The sequence below is a fragment of the Heteronotia binoei genome, chromosome 21 (genome assembly GCF_032191835.1).
Source record: "Heteronotia binoei isolate CCM8104 ecotype False Entrance Well chromosome 21, APGP_CSIRO_Hbin_v1, whole genome shotgun sequence".
Classification (NCBI taxonomy): domain Eukaryota; kingdom Metazoa; phylum Chordata; class Lepidosauria; order Squamata; family Gekkonidae; genus Heteronotia; species Heteronotia binoei.
Window position 1 is genome coordinate 30,897,694 of NC_083243.1, and position 24,046 is coordinate 30,921,739.

At 45.5% G+C, this 24,046-nt stretch overlaps 1 protein-coding gene across 9 annotated transcripts in view; it reads right to left on the reverse strand.

The window, feature by feature from the left end:
* The window catches only part of EML1 (EMAP like 1), a 216,436-nt gene that overhangs the window by 68,964 nt on the left and 123,426 nt on the right, over window positions 1–24,046 (reverse strand). For all 9 annotated transcript variants that reach the window (XM_060263011.1, XM_060263006.1, XM_060263007.1 and 6 more), the window contains exon 2: window positions 9,006–9,188. In XM_060263011.1, coding sequence (XP_060118994.1) covers window positions 9,006–9,188 — 183 coding nt within the window. The remainder of the gene's footprint in view (window positions 1–9,005; window positions 9,189–24,046) is intronic.

Sequence of the window (24,046 nt, forward strand, 5' to 3'; positions counted from 1 at the left end):
GTCATAGGGAAAGAGAGAAACTGTGCACAATTGCCTTTCTAAGTAAGTTGTCAACACTCATTAAAACCAGAAGCAGAAGGCAATTTAGTTCTCAGCGTCTGCAGGCCATCTCTCTTAGGGTCTCAAAATATCAGTTCATCCAATAATAACTAACAGATAACTTGTGAAAACTGAAGAAGAAAACTGTATACATGGAATTATTTCTTTACAATGCCACAGTGACCAGCTGTAACACAAAATGTATGGATGCCAGACCCCTCCTGGGTTGGGCCGGGGGCTTGCCACTTTCAGCCCCCACCTCTCTGCTGCTGGCGGGGGGGGGGGATAGCCCCTGCAGAAGGGAGGAACACCATAAATTAACATGTGTTTACTTGACCCAGAAGTGATGTAGGCACATCAGGGATATCAGGGCGACACTCTTTTTTGCAACAAAACTCTGTGGTAGAGGTTAATTTTGCCATAGTATTTTACCCAAAAAACAGAGCATCACCCCCTCCCCCCAACATGCTACATCACTTCCAGGTCATGCAGGCACACTGCATTAATTTCTGGCAATCCTCCTCGCTCATTGTAAGTGTACCCTCCATCCCCCTCCAGCTGCTCCAAGGGTCCTGGCAACCTTTCCAAAAAACAATAGTACAATTATTTGAGTGTTTACTTTTCCACCTCAAATAATATTATTTCTAGCCACATACGCAGTCTGGCCACAGCTACTCTTGACTACATCCCCACTGAAACCAATGGGCCAAGTTAGTTGTAGCCCCCCAAGTCTAGGGCTGCGATCACACACACTAAATAATGCACTTCCAATGCACTTTCCAACTGGATTCTGCCAGTTCACACAGTAAAATCCAGTTGTAAGGTGCACTGAAAGTGGATTGAAAGTGCATTATTTAGTGTGTGTGATCACAGCCTAGTTGTAGCTAAATAGAATGGAAGCTTTTAGAAATGAGGGGGGGAACAGGCTGGTGAAAGGTCTTGTTTTAAAGGAACTGCAAAACATTAGATTTGCACGCAGAACTCCTGAAAAGAAGCAGTCTGTCTAAAAGCTGAAAGGAGAATATAAAAGCAGAATGCCGATGAACTGCAATATTTTCAGTTCATGGGCCAATGAGTTCGTCTTACAAACTACGAACTCTTAACTCTTGCCTTTTCTGCATTTCTGCACACCTTGAAATTCAAGGAGGAGAAATTCGAAAGCACCAATTTCCTCTACCCTGAGAAAAAATAAATAAATGTCTCAATGTGTTGTATTATGGGATGTACAAGGCCATTATAAAGAAGAAGAAGAAAGTGCTGCTGAGTCACAATCAATTCATGGTGATCCCATACAAAGGCGTTGCAAGCAAGAGAGGTTCAGAGATTCAGAAGTGGCTTGCCATTGCCTTCCTCTGCATAACGACCACCGCCTTCCTTGGTGGTCTCCCATTCAAGTACTAATTACGGCTGACCCTCCTTATCATTCAAGCTGCAAAGAGCTCAAGCAGAACTGGGTAATTTGAGCTGCTGTCATCACAAAAAGCAACTGCTGTTCTGGAAAGGATGTTCAGCCCTCTGCTAGCACTACATACTGCCACACCCAGACATGTCCTTCAAATATAACTGGGGCCAAGTATCAGATACCTTGAATACCTGTAAAATCTGGGTATAGAGTTAAAACTGATAAAATGTTTGTGTTGAACATTAGAATCTACCCACAGCCTACCTGAAGGGAGTGACTAAAATGTTCTGGTACCCAAAAGTCAGTTGGTCAGTTTGATTCTCATTATGAAAGGCCCCAGGCTGAAAATATTGCTGATACAGACCCCGGCATAGACACAACAGAAGAATACTGAGAATATGAATAGAATACAATCTTATGCTCGCCATCTTGAAACTGAAATTTTAATTTGTAGAATTTTTTAAATCATGAAATTTTAAAATTGGTAAACTTAGTGGTTTATGTGGTAATTTATGTAACTTGCTTTCTTAATTGTTGTTTGATTGTTTTTAAATCTGACCCGTTGTTACCTGCCCTGAGAACATAAGAACATAAAAGAAGCCATGTTGGATCAGGTCAACGGCCCATCCAGTCCAACACTGCATCAAACAGTGACTACTTGTGTCACACAGAGTCCACTTGTCGGGAGAATGGGCTAAAAATTGAAAAGACAAATACATAAATAAATAAGAACGTAAGGGAAGCCATGTTGGATCAGACCAATGGCCCAGGTTAGCCCAGCATTCGGTTTCCAACCAACCAGAGGCCACAGCTCTCCCTCATGTCCTCAAGCCCCCAGCAGCTGACCATCAGAGCGCTTTAGCTATCATGGCCAGCAACAGACCTATAATCATAGAGTTGGAAGGGACCTCCAGGGTCATCTAGTCCAACCCCCTGCACAATGCAGGAAACCCACAAATACCTACCCCAAATTCACAGGATCTTCATTGCTGTCAGATGGCCATCTAGCCTCTGTTTAAAAACCTCCAAGGAGAGCCCACCACCTTCCAAGGAGGAAGCCTGTTCAACTGAGGAATCTCTCTAACGGTCAGGAAGTTCTTCCTAATGTTGAGCCGGAAACTCTTTTGATTTAATTTCAACCCACTGGGTCTTGTCCTACCTTCTGGGGCCACAGAAAACAATTCCACACCATCCTCTATATGACAGCTCTTCAAGTACTTGAAAATGGTGATCATATGACCTCTCAGCCGCCTCCTCTCCAGGCTAAACATCCCCAGCTCCTTCAACCTTTCCTCATAGGACTTGGTCTCCAGACCCCTCACCATCTTCGTCGCCCTCCTCTGGACCCATTCCAGCTTGTCTATATCCTTCTTAAAATGTGGTGCCCAAAACTGAACACAATAATCCAGGTGAGGTCTTACCAGAGCAGAGTATAGCGATACCATCATATCACGTGATCTGGACACTATACTTCTGTTGATGCAGCCCAGAATTGCATTTGCCTTTTTAGCCACCGCATCACACTGCTGACTCATGTTCAGCGTATGATCCACTAAGACCCCTAAATCCTTTTCTCACATACTACTGCTAAGACAAGTCTCTCCCATCCTATAACTATGCATGGGATTTTTCCTACAGAACTGCAGAACTTTACATTTATCCCTGTTAAAATTCATTTTATTGGTTTTAGCTCAGTTTTCCAGCCTGTCAAGGTCATCCTGTATCCTGTTTCTGTCTTCTACTGTATTTGCAACCCCTTCCAATTTAGTATCATCAGCAAATTTAATAAGCATTCCCTCTATTCCTTCATCGAAATCATTTATAAAGATGTTGAACAAAAGATGTTGAACAACATCTTATAAAGATGTTGAGCCTACCCTCCACGTTTAAAAGATTGCATTTGAAAAGACTAGCCCAGACTAGCCTGATCTTGTCAGATCTCGGAAATTAAGCAGGGTCGGCCCTAGCTAGTATTTGAATGGGAGACCTCCAAGGAATACCAAGGTCATGACGTGGAGGCAGGCAATGGCAAGCCCCCTCTGAATGTCTCTTGCCTTGCTATGGCAGCGGTCCCCAATCTTTTTTGGCACCAGGGATCAGATTTGTGGAAGACAATTTTTCCACAGACCAGGGGGGGCAATGGTTTCGGGATGATACATGCCTAGGCGCAGCTCCCCCCCCCCCCCCCGCAAGAGAAAGTCCCTGCACTTAATGGGAATTCTGGGAAAAAAACCTGAACAAATCGCTATGCAATTGAGTCCTGGGCAGTGGCTGGGCAAGGAGGAGCCGCTGCCCGCTTCACCCTTGAGTCGTTAGGTCAGCTGATGCATGGTGGGGAACCCATCCCCTCCTCAGATCAGATAGACTCTCCTCTGCACAGCAAAGTTGCTGCGAGAAGCACCACAGTGCTGAGAGTGAAGCGGGAGCCACGAGGGAGGCGGGCTGGGCAAAGAGGAGCTCCCGGACAGCAGTGCTGAAGTGGCGTGCAGCAAGACCCTGAGGCTTTGAGCCCCCTCTGACGTCAGCTCACCGCTCTCACCCACCTCTGAACTGTGCAGGCATGGTCCCTGCTTACTGGTTGGGTACTCTCCCAGGAGTTGTGTTAGTTACCCCCATGGGGCACGTCAGGGGAGAAAGCAGAGCAGTGAAGCCTGCCTGAAGGAGGAGGAAGGAAGCAAACAGTGCGCAGTAAAAGAAGAAGGCAGCAGGCATGCAGGCACCACATGCTCATTCTTGTGAGCTCTCTCTCACCCTGTACAGCCGCACTGCTGCCCCCACCCCTAAGCATCATCCTTGCGTGTGCACACGGTGGTGTGCATCGCAGCAGCAGCCCAGCAAATCAAGTTGTCCCAATGCACCCTCCCGGTCACCAGAGGCACTGGCACCTGCCCAGTATCTAGAAAGGAAGAAAAGAGCATAAGAACATAAGAACATAAGAACATAAGAGAAGCCATGTTGGATCAGGCCAACGGCCCATCAAGTCCAACACTCTGTGTCACACAGTGGCAAAAATTGTTATATACACACATACACTGTGGCTAATAGCCACTGGTGGACCTGTGCTCCATACACTGTGGCTAATAGCCACTGATGGACCTGTGCTCCATATTTTTATCTAAACCCCTCTTGAGAGCCAGGCAAGGCTCTTGGAAAAAGTGCAGAAAAGGGCAACTAGAATGATTAAAGGTTTGGAACACTTTCCCTATAAAGAAAGGATAAAACACTTGGGGCTCTTTAGCTTGAGAAACGTCGACTGCAGGGTGACATGATAGAGGTTTACAAGATTATGCATGGGATAGAGAAAGAAGAAGAAGAATTGCAGATTTATACCCCGCCCTTCTCTCTGAATCAGAGACTCAGAGCAGCTTACAATCTCCTATATCTTCTCCCCCCACAACAGACACCCTGTGAGGTGGGTGGGGCTGGAGAGGGCTCTCACAGCAGCTGCCCTTTCAAGGACAACCTCTGCCAGAGCTATGGCTGACCCAAGGTCATGCCAGCAGCTGCAAGTGGAGGAGTGGGGAATCAAACCCAGGTCTCCCAGATAAGAGTCCACTCACTTAACCACTACACCAAACTGGCTCTCTGAAAGTAGAGAAAAGTACTTTTCTCCCTTTCTCACAATACAAGAACTTGTGGGCATTCAATGAAATCGCTGAGCAGTTGGGTTAGAACGGATAAAAGGAAGTACTTCTTCACCCAAAGGGTGATTAACATGTGGAATTCACTGCCACAGGAGGTGGTGGCGGCTACAAGCATAGACAGCTTCAAGAGGGAGTTAGATAAAAATATGGAGCAGAGGTCCATCAGTGGCTATTAGCCACAGTGTGTATGTATGTATGTATATATATGTGTGTATATACACACACACACATATATTGGCCACTGGGTGACACAGAGTGTTGGACTGGATGGGCCACTGGCCTGATCCAACATGGCTTCTCTTATGTTCTTATGTTCTCTGCGGCCAGGCAGGGCAGCTGGGCTCAGAGGTTCGTATGGTCGGCACAGAGGTCTCTTCCCCCGTCCTAGATCCAGCTGTGCTGCTCACCCACTGCTCACCTCCTGTGCGGTACGGTTGCTTAACAGCCATGGACTGGTACCACTCCATGGCCCGGGGGGTTGGGAACCCCTGCCCTATGGGGTCACCACATATCAGCTATGCCTTGACAGCACTGTCCACCACTACCATCTGAACAGACTACTATAACAGAGCATTACAACTAAACTGTGGAACAGTTTTTTAAATTTTTAGTTTGATTTCCAGCAGTTAATCCCAGTGGGCTCGAAGCTTCACGTTTATTGTCTCAGCCAGAGCCATCATAACTTTACATAACAATCAAAACCAATAAAAACACAGAAACATATAAAGTAGTAATGAAATCAAAGATCACATGCTGAATTAATTCTCCCTTCAAATGAACACGCCTGCATGAAATCGTATCTAATTTTGGCTGGGCATAAAACAAATGCTGCTGTCTGGTGTGAAATACTGGGATCCAATCCATCTGGCAAAATAACCAATTTTAGAAGGCGTTATCTCTGGTTTATAAGCAAGCTAAGCAGTGAAGTCTTCAGCTTCTGGTATCAAGGGCAGAAGAAAAATAATGTGGTAAATGCAGGTGGAAGTCAAACAAACAGCCAGCCTATCTGGGTATGAAATGTTCAAAAAGCAAGTTTCACCCTCCATGAAGCAAATTGTCTGGTATCTTAAGGCCATGGGAAGGGACTCAGAGCAGTTTACAACAGAAAATAAATACAACAGAAAATAAAACCCAAAAGCTTCAAAATAAAAGAAACAAGAAGTAATTAACTATAACTTGGACTGGTCTTGAGTTCTGTGGTCCAGATTATTCAAGGGCGTGAGCCACAGGCTAAAAGGCAAGGGTCGATCCCGGTGGAAGCTGGGTTCAGGTAGCCAGCTCAAGGTCAAATCAGCTTTCCGAAGTTGGTAAAATAAGTACTCAGCTCCCTTGGGGTAGAGTGTAGATGACTGGGGAAGGCAATGGCAAACCAACCTGTAAAAAGTCTGCCAAGAAAACATCATGATGTGACATCACCAAATGGGTCGGTAATGACTCGGTGCTTGCAGAGGGGACTACCTTTACCTTTAGGAGCCCTTTTGCTCTTGCTTTCATATGGCACCTCTGACCATGCCCAAGTCTACACCTGGGGAACCAGGAAGAGCAGGGGGGAAGATGATGGAGCTGGCAGCAGTGATGTGCCTCCTACTCTGGACACACCCACACCCAAACACCAGAAAACAAAAAACATTTAACCCCACGTTAACTACCAGCAGCAAACTAACATACAGGGAAGAGGGGAGGAGGCAGAGATGGTAGCAGTTCTGCTCTAAATGGCCGCCCCTGCCCTTTCCATTGCTGTCTTTTGTATTTTGGAAACCAAACTCTGACCCTGGAAACAGTATCTTCCATGTCATAATCTGGTTTCTCTGCATTAGAACAAAGTTGGAGTCCAGTAGCACCTTTAAGACCAACAAAGTCTTATTGAGAATGTAAGTTTTCGTGTGCATGCACACCTCGTGTGGACCTCAAAGTAGTTGTTTTACTACAAAGGAACTTCAAGAACAGTATATGTTTATACCCATGCATACGCATGAGCATGTAAGCCGCCCTGAGCCAGCTTCGGTGGGAAGGGCAAGATATAAATGGAACTAAATAAATAAATAAACAGAATGAAAAGGAAAATTGCTGAATTACATGTTATTATGAAACTTGGAACAAACACCTCCCCAGGACTGAACAGGGATACTGGTTTCTTATCTCATTACATATGCTAAGCCCATGCTCACCAAGTAGAGCTATACGTCCATTGTATTCCAATGTATTCCAATACATTGTATTCGTCCATTGTATTCCAATTCCCTTTTAGAATAGTCTATCAGAATAATGTCTTTCTTGTATTGACAAACTGGAATAAGGGATATTGGTTGTTTATCTCATTACATATGCTAAACCCATCTTCCATTGTATTCTAATGTATTTTTTTGTATTGGCAAACTGGAATGATGATTATAATGCTATGCTGCATGTTAAAAAGTAAAGACCTCTAAGAAAACGATGTTCTCAGTTTAATCCATGCTTGAGGAGAAATAGAGCAATCAACAAACTCTACATTTATAGCTTTGCGACAGTGGACACTTACCATCAGACATGTTTATTGCCTTTGCTATTTCCTCTCACAACTGATACTATCCAGACCAAACTCGTTATTTTTTCAATTCGTTAATGTCACTATTTTGCCACTAGATCCTAACTTTGTTCTATTTTGTGTGTTTAACCACTGCCCACAAGCTGTAGGTAGCACTCTATACACTGTACCCCATTTCATCATCTGACGAAGTGTGCATGCACACGAAAGCTTACATTCTCAATAAAACTTTGTTGGTCTTAAAGGTGCTACTGGACTCCAACTTTGTTCTGTTGCTTCAGACCAACATGGCTGCCCACCTGGATCTGTCTTCTCTGCATGTACATGTCACTCAAATACAATATGTCCTGATGGTCATTAAAGTGAGTTTCTTAGAATTTTTGGGTTGGGGGAATTACAAGAAGTGAAGGAGTGGGTGGTCAAGGCTGGAATGTAACCTCCATATGCAAAGTCTGACCAATTTCCTACTCACCCTACGCTGCTCTGACATTCCTCTTTTCAGCACGGCTTCCTTCCGATTTCCCACTATCTGCCCCAGGGCTTCAGCTAGCGTAGGTGTTTTTGTGCAGTAAACAGAAACTGCTAAAAACCAGTTTCTTGTTGCCTGTAATCCCCCAACCCAAAAACACGTAGGGTGAGTGGGAAATCGGTGCCTGTGTGTGCAAGAATGCCACTTGCTTGGGATTCATAGTGGGGGCAGCTGCATTCTTCATGGGATGTTTGCTGGTTTCTCAAAAGTATCTGGCTAGTCGCTGTAGAAAATGGAATGCTGAAGCAGATGGGCACCAAGATCATAGTTTGCCTAGGGTAAAACCCCCCCCAAAAAAACAACCTTGGGCCAGCCCTGGATGGGTCATCATACCAAGTATATTTGGACTTAAAGGTCACCATACCAAAAAGGTTGGGACTCTGTTTTAAGGAAGACCGAACATGTTGAATCCAAAACAAACCCCCCCCCCAAACTCCACATACCTTTTGTTAGGGTCAACTAAAAGAACAGAAAACACTGCAAACTTTCTCACTCACCAGACCAGCTGTTTAAACTTTAAACAAAACTGTTGTGGGAAGAGGCAAAAAAAAAAGCATTTTTCCAGGCCTTGATCTTAAGACCTGGTGTTGCGAGATGCTGTGCAATCTTCTAAATTGCTGCTGGTGTCAGATTACCATGCCTGCATCCTTGGAAGAAGAACAAGTAAACAACAACGGAGAAAGCCTTCCTCACTGGAACAATAAAGGCCAGCAGAGTCCCTGCCGAAGTCAAACCTCAGATTCATGAACTGCTGCCAAACCATTCCCTGTCCTTGATCGACCGCTGAGAGGCATTATCAAAGGCTACTGTGACATCGTTCAAATTCAACAGCAATCAGCATATGACGCATCCAAAAACGACTACCTTTGGTAGGTCCTTTCTTGTTCTGCATGGCCTGCTGCTCCTCTGTAATGTTCAAGCGCCTCACCACGTCCGCCAGAGCTGACTTCAGCAGCTGAATATCATCTTCCTGCAACTGGACTCGCTGCTCCAGCGAAGCAATGCGGTCTGTCACCTCCATGCTGCTGGCTGCAGAAGCGCTGTCATCTATTGTGGGGGGGGGGGGGGAGAGAGAATTGAAAGTGTGAACAGGTAGAAAGAATCCCCCCCTCCAATGATCAATTTTAGCATTCAAGATTTAGAACACTGGAAGAACTGAGCCTAATACATTACACATAAAAACAAATGCATAACTCAAACTTTCCTTAACTCTATAAAGTAATGGTTGGAATCGGCGCTTTCCTTGTAGAAAAAGACCAGCAGGAACTCGTTTGCATATTAGGCCACACACCCCTGATGGCACCATTGTTTCATGCAAAAAACCCAAGAGTTTATTTGCATATTTGGCCACACCCCTGACACCAAGCCAGCCAGAAATGCATTTCTGTGCGTTTCTGCTTGAAAAAAGCCCTGATTGGAATGCCCTGACCAGTGTGGCCCAAGCTAGCTCAATCTTGTCAGATCCCAGAAGCTAAGCAGGGTCAGCCCTTGCTAATATCTGGATGGAAGCCAGCCAGGGAAGCCCAGGGTTGCCGCACAGAGGCAGGCAAGGGCAAACCACCTCCTCTTGCTTGAAAACTCTATGGGGGCACCATAAATCTGCAGTGACTTGATAGTGCTGTCCACCACCAATGGGTTCACTGTGACCTGGTGACACTTTATTTACTAATTTATTTATTGGACTTATAATTCACCCTCCCCTGTAAAGCAGGACTCAGGGCAGGTTTGGAAACGATATTTGTAAGATTAAGAAAAACAACTGAAATAATTAATTAAAACCATTTTACAACAATATTAACAACTAATGCAACTAATACAGGTGGCACCTAAAAAGGGCACAACGTAATGCCCTTTATCCAGGGGAGGGAGTAAAATATGTTGCAACGGGTCATATGGAGGAATAATAGTACCAGTCCGGGAGTGGGGAGAAAAAGAGAGAAGCCAATCTAAGACACAACCATCACCGCCTCAACCATCAAGTCGCAATTGATTTATGGCAACCACACAAGTGTTGAAGCAAATGTGGTTTGCCAGTACCTCACTGCATAGCAGCCCTAACCTTCCTTAGCGGTCTCCCATCCAAGTACTAACCAGGGCTGAGCCTGCATAGCTTCCGAGTTCTGGTAAGCTTGAGCTAGTCTGAGCTACGCAGGTGCCGCATCATATATGACATGACAAAATGGAAGCAACACTAGTGCAGCAGCAGAACCTTAGTTCAAAACTGAGATTGCCCCAGAATCCCTCATACAAATGCCAACAAACCATTAAATTAGGAATTCCGGACACAGAATTAAGTATAGTAAGTTTACTGCTAAAAGAACACTGTTAAGCAGCTGCTCTATGAGGATTACCACCATTAAGTAACTGCCAGTTTTGTTCTAAGCCCGTCTGAAAATGCTCCGGTTTTTTAATGACAGAAAGCAAACTCATCAGCATCTGAGCTAAATAAATACAGAGTTGGATCCCATGGAACATCTCCACGAGCAGAAGGATCTTCACCCGTGGAGTATGACCTTCTCACCTCCCACCTACAGCCCCAAATGCCCCTCCTGGAGGTCCCCAGGATTTTGAGCTGGAGACAGAAGAGGCAGGAAGGCAAGAAATTATGCTTCACTGGATTCAAATCACAATTAGTTATTAGGATCTTACATGGAAGCAAAACTCTCTTTGTTGAAGTGGCATGTGGGAAACAGCTGACAGTCCGAACTCATTGCTTTTGTGAAGCTGCTATTGTGCTCAGCAGTAGCTTCTTGTAGCGATACAAGGTATTAATCCTAAAATTCAGATTAGTGGGTACCTCAGCAGCTGTGTGTCTACAGCACAGATGCAAGGTCCGTGCCACTCTAATAATTTTGTGCTTGAGCTCAGCTGGAAGTAATGTCAATTAGCATATTGGACAAACAATCCCACCAACGGTCTGATGTAAAGCAACATAAAACACATTCAACTGTACAAGTGTTCTGCTAAGTTCGATAGGACTTTAAATGGTTCGATCTCAAATATTTCTAAAACTGCATTTGTATCAACCAGCTTCTCGGCACACAGACAAAACCTACAGCAGTGTACTTTTGTTATTGCATCCTCATCGCAATGTCGCAACAAAAACACCTTGTAGAACTATTAGTCTCTATTGGTCCCGTCTGGGATATGACAACCTTCAATTGAATCCTCAGACAGATTGTAACCCAGCTTTAAAGTGGTCAAAATAGCACTGATGGCTGAGAAACTGTATAAATAATAATGGGGAAAGAGACCATTAGATAAGAGTTGTAATCATACTGCAGTCCACTTACAGCAAGTATTTTGGTACAACAGCCTTTTTTGTCACTGTCATGATTAAAGCAATTAGAGCAGGGATCTCCAACATGGTGTGGTACACGCTGTGGTACCCTCCAAACTTTTCAGAAAGTAGATATAGCAACTATAAGATACTGCTATTGGCTACCCTCATTCAAAGGGGTTTTCCACACAGCTACAGCAGCAGCCACAGGCAGCCATCTGAGGATTAGGAGGACTGGTAAGCACCCAAGTTTCCTTATAATAATAATAATAATAATAAATTTTATTTGTATCCCGCCCTCCCCGCCTCGGCAGGCTCAGGGCGGCTAACAACATTTCTCAAAAACATACAGTATAATAAAACCTTTAAATTTAACAATATAAAACATTATTTAACAACATTAAAAACCAGTCTATACAATTAAATAGTTTAATCTGACAGTGCTGATGATGTTTGACGCTAGTTCTGCCAGTTTATATACAGCGGTCTAGATCTTTAAGCCGCATTGGCGGATCCTTATTAACAGCCTTCTTCAGCAGTCTGGGTAAGCAAGTTTAAAAAGGGTGGTCTTGCAGGCCCTGCGGAACTGGTCAAGGTTCCGCAGGGCCTTAGTCAGTGAACAGTTCCATTTCCCTTTCAGGCTTTCCTGTTTCGTTTTCCTGCTTCTCTTTCTCCCTCATTTCTTGATATTTTCCTTTATCTCCCTGCTGGGATTCTTTTGGAAAGCAATAAGGAAGGTATCACATTAGGCTCCAGGTAATATGGCAGCCATTTTGGGTATGGCTCCGCCTTCTGTGACAGCCATCTGGAACTGGCAGTCATCACCCATCTCAAAATTCCAAGGCTCAAAAAGGTTGGGGACCCCTGAATTAGAGGGGCTGTAGATCTGGTCAAGGTGAAGGGTAAAACTGAGGAAACATGGCTTGATGTCCCCTCTCTCAATTGTGCAAAAGTTTTGGGCCTCTATATTGTCTGAAATGAAAAATATAATGAGTTTTTACCCCTTGAGCCACATATTCTCCTTTTGAATATATGGAAAGGTTTTAAAACTCATAATTAACTAAAAGAATTAATTATGTTGATGCTGACAACAGCAAAATGGCTATAGGGTGGAAGGCAGTTGAACCACCATGTTTGACAACCTGGCATACTAAACTTTGGGAGTACTTTGTTTTGGATAAGTTGGCTGATACTATTGTTACTGTTAAAAAATCTGGACTGCACTCATTATTAGATAAATGGTTGCCCATCTTGAATTGGGGAGGGACAGTGGCTCAGTGGTAAGCAGAAGGTCCTAGGTTCAATCCCTGGCATCTCCAAAAAAGGGTCCAGGCAACAGGGGCGTAGCTAGGGCTTTCGGGGCCCGGGGCCCAAGATTTATGTGGGCCCCCCTACGTGTGTGCACGCCGCCGGAAACAGGAAGTGACATCACTTCCGGTGGGGGCTCGGCGGGCAGCAGCGTTTCCTGATTCACCGCGAGGGTTAGTTCTGCAATTCCAAACGAAAGAAGGGCCTGATTGGCCCCTTCCAGTGCCGCAAAAAGAAGCCAGAAGCTCGTGCGGGGGTCTTTGGTGTCCATTCCCCCCCCAGATCCTGTGGCCGCCCCCTCTAGGCCAAGAGAGCCGCGAGGGCTGTGTGCGCGCCGCCTACTTTGCCTTTCCCGTGTGCCCAGGCGGAGAGCAGCAGCAGCAGCAGCAACAAGGGGAGCCGCAGGCGGCCTTGTCCGGAGCGCCCTGGCATGGCGGGCAGGCAGGGGAGCGAGGCTGGCACCGACGGCAGGTTGGAGGGGGCTCGTCCCAGCCGCGTGTCCTCCTCCGGGCTCTGCCTGGTCTGTGCCTGGTCCGGAGAGAGCGGGAGAGAGACTGGCGGGGAGGGGCTTCCTCGACGGCGCCCCCGCCTTCGGCCCGGTGGAGGGGGGGGTCCCGCCTCCCAAACCTTCCCAGAAGGCGGAGTCTCCTGAGCTGGGGTGGCCGAGAGAGAGAGAGCTCTGTTTGGAGTGACGTCAGAAGGAAGGAAGGCGAATCCCTTTGCAGCTGCCCTGGCATCCCCCCGGCCCCAATTCCGCCTGCACTGGAGGCCCGCGCGCGGGGCCCTGCGGCGGTCGCGGAGCCGGGGAAGCGTCGGAGAGGCCGGCACTGGTCGCTGGAGGCCCTCCAGCGACCAGCGCCGGCCTCTCCGCCGCTTCTCCGGCCTCCGCCACCGCCGCCGGGCCCCGCACGCGGGCGGGGAAGGCGGCGAGTGCAGCCGGCTTCTGAGGGGCCCCTTGGCATTGCCAAGGGGCCCCCCAGACCTGGGGCGATCCGCCCCCCCGCCCCCCCTCCTTATGCCACTGCCAGGCAAATAGGTGTGAAAAACCTCAGCTTGAGACCCTGGAGAGCCGCTGTCAGTCTGAGAAGACAATACTGACTTTGATGGACCGAGGGTCTGATTCAGTATAAGGCAGCTTCATATGTTCACGTTCAATTATGCGTTGGGCAAGGAGTTTGTGTCTGGGCATGATGTACATTTAGATAGTACTGTATTATCATTATTGGTGTTTCATTAACTGTCAATACTTGATCGCTTATTATTTTTTCTGTACAATGTTCCATCTGTGTTAATTCTGAAACTATTTATTTTTCAATAAAACTGTTGAACTGGGGGGGAAATGTCCCCACTTCATGTTGCTCCCCTACCCCTCAAAACTTAGTATGGCACTGCTGCTGCCCTCTTAAAATGTAAATGTGAAATGTGCCCCTCAGGGCTTTTTTTGAGCAGGAGCGCACTGGAATGCAGTTCCGGCTGGCTTGGGATCAGGGGGTGTGGCCTAATATGCAAATTAGTTCCTGCTGGGCTTTCTCTTAAAAAAAATAAGTGATGGTGCTCCTTGCCAGCAAGTTCCAAAAACTATGTAGAATCCATAAACAGAAGCCTTCTTTAGGGTTCCTGCTGTTTACCCCACCCCCAACCCCCACACACTGAATTTGGACATTTATACCCTGTCCCACCCCAGAAATTTAAGTTGCATCTTTCCAACAAAAGGGGTGGAGACACCATTTTGCAGTAATTTTCCTCCTTCTTGATGATCCCCTGGTACCAGGGTGTTGTTCCAGCCCATGGAAATTAAATTGTGGGATGTGCAGCAAGATTCTATCTTGCCCCCCCACAATGGTATTCAACATCTACATAAAGCCTTTGGGAGAAGCCTTCCAGCATTTGAAATTTAAAGTCATCAGTATACTGATGACATTCAGTCTTCTCTCCTCCTCAGAATCTTGCCAGACAGAGGAACAGGTACCTAGAATGAGATGAATACAATGATATCCTAGAAAAGGCTGAGTAGGTAGATTTGGGAGTTGGCAAGAGCAGGGCCAACAACAGAGGGGGACAAAATCTGGGAAGCCCAAGTCAGACAAAGGGCCTTTGAAGCCAGCATCAAGCTACATCCAGCCAAACCTTTCCACTCACTTCCACTGCAATTCTGGCTGCAGCCACTAGGGGTGCATGGAAGCCTAAGCACAGTAGAAGGCACTCAGCTAGCAACTAGACCAGGGGTGTCAAACTCATTTGTTATGAGGGCCGAATCTGACATAAATGAGACCTTGTTGGGCTGGGCAATGTGGGACTGGGCCATGTGTGTACCTATTTAAGATTAGGTAGCAGAGATATAAACTTTATAAAGGACACAGACAGACACAATTAAAGGGTTTTTTTAAAACTTAAAACATGCTTAAAGCATTAGCACTCATTGGTCTTAAAGGTGCTTTCTTTGTATCTTTCCCATGGGATCCAGGAAACTGGGCAAAGGAAACTCTGGCTCTTTCCTTCCTTCCCCAGGGAACCAGGGGGAGGTGCCTCAGCCAATAGAAGGAAGAGAGACTTGACTCAGGTCTGATGAGCAACTGGAAGAGCTTACAAAGCAAGCTATCCCTCCCCTCCCCTTCCTCCCCAAAGGAGGAGCCTCAGTCACTGGAGAAAATAGAGGTTTTGCTTTGTAGTTCCTGTGAGATTGAGCAAGTCTTGAGCAAGCTGTTATGAAGAAGGAAGCAGATGACAACCAGTTGCTCGAGGGCCTGATAAGAGCACTCCAGAGGCCTGATTCGGCCCCCGGGCTACGTTTGACACCCTTGAGCTAGACTGCCCTTTCTCCAAGATTGAAGCAAAATTGCCTAACGGATCATACTAAACCTATCGACTAATCCAGCAACGGAGCAAGACAAACAACCCCAGCAGATGGCTGCTACCCTAACTGTTGGCCTGCAGACTGATAACCAAGGTCATAGAATCATAGAGTTGGAAGGGGCCTCCAGGGTCATCAAGTCCAGCCCCCTGCACAATGCAGGAAACTCACAAACACCTCCCCCTAAATTCACAGGATCTTCATTGCTATCAGATAGTCATCTAGCCTCTTTTTAAAAACCTCCAAGGAAGGAGAGCTCACCACCTCCCAAGGAAGCCTGTTCCACTGAGGAATCGCTCTAACGGTCAGGAAGTTCTTCCTAATGTTGAGCTGGAAACTCTTTTGATTTAATTTCAACCCATTGGTTCTGGTCCTACCTTCCAGGGCCACAGAAAACAATTCCACACCATCCTCTATAGGACAGCCCTTCAAGTACTTGAAGATGGTGATCATATCACCTCTCAGCCACCTCCTCTCCAGGCTCTATAGCTCCCCTGGTGGTGGAAAGATCATTTTCTATAACAGCCTAGCCTTTCTCTCTCCCTTACCTTGCACCCTGCTCTGCCAAATCTTGCAAAGCAGTAGTTGCAGCAGGATAACTTTCCCCTCTTTTCCTTGATCATGGTAACAGCAAGCCATCTGATTTATTATGCTATGTTTTGGTTGGATCAGGGTCATATGGGGACAGGAGGGGGTGGGGAGATGGAATCTTTGTCCAAGGGGCCATGCTGGCTCTCAGCACTCCTCGGCAAGAAGTTCATGGTGGATTCAGACACCTACATCCCTGCCCCCAAGAATTAAATTCATAATTTGATGATACTCCTAGATCCAAATTTCGCTTCATTCACAAGAAGAATCTACAGCCAGGAGTACTATTTCCTCCACCATCACCCATGCTTAGTATCTCCTGGATGACAAATTTCTAAGTACATACATGACTTGGAGCCCCATAGTACAGCAAAACTTTCCACATGGGAGAGACTTTGAAGCACTAGATTGACTCACATAATCTATCAGCCTGGCTTTGAACCTTGAAACTTAAGTCTGGCTAGGGGGTGAAACAAAACAGCCAAGGAAAGGATGCCAAAAGGGAAGATCTGTTGGGAATGTACTGATAAGGTTCCAGCAGTTCTGCACACTTCTATTTGAAAGCAAGGGTGGAATACTAGCAGGAATCCTTTGATGTAGCCAATCTTCCTAGAGTTTACAAAAAAGAGCCTTGTAAGCTCTTGGAGGATTGGCTACATCAGGGGTGTGTGGCCTAATACGCAAAGGAGCTCCTGCTAGAATTCCACCCCTGCTTGAAAGCATCCCCAAGCTTCTGCTCTATAGCTCCCCTGGTGGTGGAAAGTCCCACCAAATCATGGTCAACTTAAGGCTACCCCTCGTGGTGTTTTCAAGGCAATAGCTATTCAGAGGCAACTTGCCATTGCCTGCCTCTGTGCAACAACCCTGGGCTTTCTTGATGGTCTCCCACCCAAAACTAACCAGGGCTGACCCTGCTTAGCTTCTGAGATCTGATGAAATCAGGTTAGCCATAGCTCCTCTACCACATCTCATATCTACAGCCACCAAAAGCTTGTTCAGCTCATTTCACTGACACAGGATATGTTCGCCCTACATTATTGATACAGGATTTACCCATAGTCAAATTGAAAATGTCTCCAAGCAACACGTTTTTGTTTTAACTCTGTAACTTATCTGTAGAAGTCACAATCACCAGCACAAAAAATATGCTTTCACGGTGCCTTCAGAAAGAATGCAGGCAGGACGGTTTTTTGAGCAGAAACACACAGGAATGCAGTTCCGGCTGGCTTGGCATCATGTGTGTGTGTGGCCTAATATACAAATGAGCTCCTGCTGGACTTTTTCTAAAAAAAAAAAGCCCTTTATGAAACAATGGTGATATCAGGAGGCATGGTCTAATATGCAAATAGGTTTCTGCTGGGCTTTTTCTACAAAAAAATTGCCTAACAGATCATACTAAACCCATCAACTAATCCAGCAACGGATCAAGACAAACAACCCCAGCAGATGCGGGTGTATTTGTGGCTCAGCAAGAGTGGATGAAAGATCTTACTTTGGAGAAGTTCCCCATATCACTGACTGTTATATAAAGACTTTGTGGAGAATCCACCCTGAAGTGTCCTCATCTAAATGGTCTGTGATTCAGATGTACCCTAGGATAAAGGGGAAATGAGCCTTTCTTGGCTTTTGTGTTACTGACTGAAAGCAAATGCTCTTAACATTTAGCTCATCGCTGAGGTCCATATGTTCCCAAAGAGTGCTCTGAATGTGGCAACGTTCATCATGCTGCTCCTTTTATTCCCCCGCTAATTAATCCATGATCTCATACACTGGAAAGATTCCTCGTGGCAGGTTTCAGGACAATGCAGAGTGATTAATCCATTCCTCCCACACTACCTTTCAGTTTAAAAGCATCTCACTACAGCACAGAGGAAGAAACAAAGGAGTAAGTCAGAAATAAGGGACTAATGAAGGATATGCACTGTATAAATAAGTCCTGTTAGAATACTGCATCCAAGACTTTCATGGAAAGCTATTTAAGAAGCAACATCTGCCAATTCTACTCAAACAGAAAAAAATTAACTGCAGAAAGAACAATGGAAGAAACTTTCAGAACGACAATTTTAAAGATGTTTTTAGTCATATTTTTTTTAAAAAAATTGCATTACAGAATACTTGCATTAGGGAATGCTGAAGGTCAATGGGAAGCTAGGTGAAATCTACCATGTTCCAGGACAGCTCAGGATTTGAACATTTAATGCAAAAACATGACAGCCAAGGGTCAAGAGCATGCGTGGCCAAACTGCAGCTCGGGAGCCACATGTGGCTCTTTCACACATATTGTGTGTAGCTCTCGAAGCCCCCACCACCCCATCAGCCAGCCTGGAGAAGGCATTTGTCTCTTTAAATCACTTCTCCAAGCCAAGCCAACTGGCAGCTTGGAGATGCATTTAAACTTGACGTTGCTTTCTTTCCACCTCTCTTCTCCCGCCTCCCATCTATTTGCCTGCCTGCCTTGTCGTTCTCAAACATCTGACATTCATGTCTTGTGGTTCTCAAACATCTGACATTTGTTCTGTGGGGCTCTTATGTTAGGCAAGTTTGGCCACCCCTGGTCAAAACTACGCAGCTCAAACAACAGTGCAGATAGACCGGTACAAAGGAGCAAACACGGTGCTGAATGTAGGGAGATAGCAGGCACTATTCCTTGCAGCTTGCGATACCATTGTGCAACTTGTGTTACAGACAACTACGAGGCCCACCATTTCATGGCACATAGCTGTGTTGTAGCACTCAAATTCATCAGTTAAGCATTGCACGTTTTCAGATACACAGCAATGGAATGTCTAAAAGCCTTTCCCTGAACAGTGCCTACTATTTTGGGGGGGGAAGGTACATCTTTCCTATTCTGGTCTGTGTTTCTTTTTGTTTTAGTAACTTCCCATAAAATGCAGTGGGCCTGAGAGACATAACATAGGACCTTAAGATCTCTTAACATTTAAGATGGAAGAGAAAGCAGTTATATGAAATCCAGGTTGGTTGGTATCTGTATGTTCCCTGCAAAGACACCACTCATGGAAGAGGGGACAAGACATTGTCACAGCCACATACGTGAGCAAGAGGGGCCAAACTGTGGCTCAGGAGCCACATGTGAATCTTTCACACTTATTGTGTGACTCTCAAAGCCCCCATCACTCGTCGGCTGGCTTGGAAAAGGCATTTCTCTCTTTAAATCACTTCTCCAAGCCAAGCCAGCTTGGAAAATAAAGTTAAAGTTGCTTTCTTTCCACCTCTCTCTCCTCCATCTATTTGCTTTCTTTTCACCTTTCCTTCCTTCCTGTCTTTTAGCTCTCAAAAAAATGACATTTATTCTATGTGGCTTTTACATTAAGCAAGTTTGGCCACCACTGTACAAGAGTAATGGACATTAAAGAATATAACAGAGATCTGCTATTTTTAGCAGCCACTTGATGTTTCAGTGGAGAGAAATGCCTCCATCCATCTCATCTAGAGCGGAGGTGGACTCCCCCATCTTGACCAAGTCATTCTGCCTATTTGGATCTATGCTATAGTAACCTCAAGGCTAGACTACTATAACATCACCTACATGGGACTGCCCTTGAAGCCAATTCCTAAATGTGCGCAAAATGCCAAAGCTCAGTTATTATCAGAAATAAAGGCAAAATGATTGCAGGGTACAAATTTAAATGTTTTAATTGATGACATCACAATGCTTCAAAAAATAAATAAGTTTTGCAGTTATTTAACTGGTTGCCAGATAATTTCCAGGTTCAATTCCAATTGTCACTTTTTACCTGTAAAGTCCTTCATGGCCTGAGACCCACATATCCATAGGACACTCTTTTCCATGATTCTCTAGAAACATAAGAGCTGGAAGGGAACTTCTGTAGAATGCAGGAAATTCTCAGCTACCTCCACCACCACTCCCCAGTAACCCCTGCTCTATGTCCACTCCTTTAAGACAAATACGATCCATCCCACCTAATGCTTGTTTTTTTCAACTGCAGCTCATACCTAGTTGGACAACATACTAGAAGATGGCTCCCCCCACACACACACCTTCCATAAACCATGTAAAGCAGAACTTTTTAGAAAGGCTTTTGTAAACTGGGGTGCTGTGTCAATATTGTTTTATTTTGTGTCAATATTGTTCCATAGATTAATTTTAATTTAATTTAATTTAGGGGGTTATATCCCGCCAAGGCAGGCTCAGAGCAGATTAACTGGTTTTAAATATTTTCAAAATATATTTACTTAACATGGTAAACTTTGTTTACTAAATATACATCCAAATAAACACACTAAATCAGACCATGCTTTATTTAGGGCACTGCAAAGTTTTCTGGAAAACATCTCAATTCTAATTTTTCCTGAAAGCCTACATCCCTGCTGGCATCCAGTGGGTATAACAGGATAATCTGAAGATCTACTATATGGTTCTTTTCTACAATGTAAAAAACAATAAGGGAGACATCTCTGAAGATTTTCTTCCATGGCCATCTTCTCAAATTCTCCTTTCTTCTCAGAAGACAAGGGCAGATCCCTATTCATGACAGAACTGCAGAACAACAATACAGCAGAACTAGAGAATCCAGTCATTCCTGTATGAGTTGGGACGCATGAATGTTGTCAAAAGATGTATCTAATAATAATGTCACAAGCAAACTAAACCTTACCCTGGCTTCTAATCCACAACTTTTCCAAATACAACAAACCAATCTGTTCCCAAATTGCTGAATATGAGACATTTAGCAAAAATTTCCAATGCAATCACAGCTGTTTCCAAATGGAGATTCCTCCTGCCACCCCAATATGGACAGCAGCAAGCAGTGAAGGGGAGGATTCAGACAATGTCATGCCCAATCTGGGCACGACTAACCAAACTTCCATTTTGCTCCTATTCCTCCCTCCCCTTTATTCATTTTCTCCAAAGTAAAAAGCAAACTAGAGGGGAGAGGATTCCAGCTAAGCTCCATCTTTAAAAAGGCAGAGCTAAGCTTTGCATTTCTGCCTCCACCTTTGGGAACAGCTATAGCATATCAAGCTGTAGCTGGGGGAAAGAAAGGATAAATTCCTGAAGAAGGCTTTAAGGTGGCGTTCCGAGCCAAGGGGGCTGCACAGTAAACAGACACAACATTTTAGTCTGCTCTGGTAAGACCTCACCTGGAATATTGTGTTGTTTTGGGCACCACATTTTAAGAAGCATACAGACAAGCTGGAATGGGTCCAGAGGAGGGCGACGAAGATGGTGAGGGGTCTGGAGACCAAGTCCTATGAGGAAAGGTTGAAGGAGCTGGGGATGTTTAGCCTGGAAAGGAAGTGGTTGAGAGGTAGTATGATCACCATCTTCAAGTACTTGAAGGGCTGTCATATAGAGGATGGTGCAGAATTGTTTTCTGTTGCTGCAGAAGGTAGGACCACAACCAGTGAGTTGAAATTAAATCAGAAGAGCTTCCGCTCAACATTAGGAAGAATGTCCTGACAGAGCAGTTTGTCAGTAGAACAGGCTTCCTCGGGAGGTGGTGGGCTCTCCTTCCTTGGAGGTTTCTAGATGGCCATCTGACAGCAATGCTGATCCTGTGAATTTAGGGGAAGGTATTTGTGAATTTCCTGCATTGTGCAGGGGGTTGGACTAGATGACCCTGGAGGTCCCTTCCAACTCTATGGGCGTTTTCGCACTTACCTTTTACTGGCTCGACCACCCTCCTCACGCCGGCGGATCTGCAGGGATTTCGCACCAGAAGCGCCGGCGCAGCCAAAAGAGCCGGCAACTTCCGTCGCGGAGCCAGCTCAAACGTTTTCCTGCTTCTTGGCGGTTTCCGTTTGAGCTGGCTCCGCGACGGAAGTTGCCGGCTCTTTTGGCTGCGCCGGCGCTTCTGGTGCGAAATCCCTGCAGATCCGCCGGCGTGAGGAGGGTGGTCGAGCCAGTAAAAGGTAAGTGCGAAAACGCCCTATGATTCTATGAAAGAAAAGTGGGAACTGATGCAGAGCAAGTAGCATGGCAAATAGGATGCGGATGCCATTGCTACCTATTCTTGCTCCACCAGCGGTTACTGTAGCAGGGGCACATTTTTACACCCGTTTGGAAGCAGCCCATTATTTACTCAATAAGGTATCTCAAAAGAAAATGACCATTGGGTACTTACCGTGAGGGGTCTTTCTCCTCTGAGGATAGGAGGCCACCTTGTGGGTGATTCCCAACCTATCAGTAGGGAGGCAGGACTAATTTTCAACTTCCTGCTTCCATTGTGAGTCGCCTACATCTCAGTTTGGCAATTCCTGAAGCAGTAGAAACCTATTCTCTAACTAGAAACATAACTGTCAATAAACAACAGGGGTTGAACATAATAGAACAGTAAAGATACAGTAAGAACATGGAAACAGGAAGTTTTAGTGATATTTCACGGTTTATACTTATTCTTTTTTTTTTTTGCATGTTCTGAAAATCCTAAACGTTCTGACAGCTTTGATAGTTCTGAAGAATGTCAATGGCGGCATATGGGGAAGAGCCAAGGTGGCCTCCTATCCTCAGAGGAGAAGGACCCCTCACGGTAAGTACCCAATGATCATTCTACCTTTGAGGCGGAGGCCACCTTGTGGGACATCTTAAAATCCCTACATTTTGGGAGGAACCGCGCCATCGGCATCCCCCAAAACATGCTGAAGTACTTTCCTCCCAAAAGCAGCATCAGCCGAATCGTAAGCGTTAATCTTATAATGCCTTATGAATGTAGACAAGGATGACCACCTAGCAGCTTTACAAATTTGTTCTACTGAGGCTCTGTTAGAAAATGCTGCGTTTGTAGCTGCGCTCCTCACTGAAAGAGCCGCCAAACCTTGAGGAGGAATCATCTTTTGAGCTTTATACGCCTCTGATATGCACAGGCGCAAGGTTTTGCTGATTGCAGCGTTAGACATCTTCTTGCCTACATGAGGAGGGACAACATTTATGAATAGTGACTCTGCTTTCCGGCAGTCTCTAGTCCTATCAATATAACATCTTAATGCTCGTTTGATGTCCAATTTGTGCCACGTCTTTTCCTTGAGTGTGAAGGGTGCGAGCAAAAAGACGGAAGATGTAGCTCCTGTGACCTATGAAAACTAGAGTCCACCTTAGGTCTAAAGGTGGGGTCCGTCCTGAGGACCACTTATCCTCATGAAATATACACAAATCCTTGTGAACTGACAGCGCTCCCAATTCAGAAACTCTTCTGGCTGAGGTTATGGCGACCAGAAATATAACCTTCATCCTAAGACAATGGTATCTCCTTTATAGGCTCAAAAGGAGATCTTGTTAGAGCTGTGAGCACTGTATTCAGCTTCCAAGTAGGAAATCTGTGAGTCTGAGGAGGAAGCGACAATGTAGCCCCTCTTAAAAATCTAGAGACATGTGGATGTCTAGATAAAGAATTCTTCTCTCCTTTCGACAACACTGACGACAGAGCTGCCACCTGATGACACAGAGTGGCTGCCTTGAGGCCCAATGTCATTCCGTCCTGCAAAAATTGAAGAATCTCTTTCATTTCTGGATTCAATGGATTGACCTGTTTTCTCCTGCACCAGCGGACAAATGCTTTCCAAGTCACGTTGTAAATATATACTGTGGATGGCCTCCTGGAAGCTAGGATCGTCTGTGTCACATGGTCCGAATACCCCATCTTTAACAACTTTGACCTCTCAATTTCCATGCGGTTAGTTGTAGCCAATCTGGACGGGGATGAAAGATTGGCCCCTGATGTAACATGTCCACAGACACCGGCAGAGTTAGAGGATGATGGGTCGATAGTTCTTTCAGATCTGCGAACCAGGGTCGTCTGGGCCAGTATGGAGCTACCATGATTGCCTCTGCTTGCAATAGTCTGATTCTTCTTATCACTCTCGGTAAGAGAGGAATCAGTAGGAATGCAAACAGTAAGG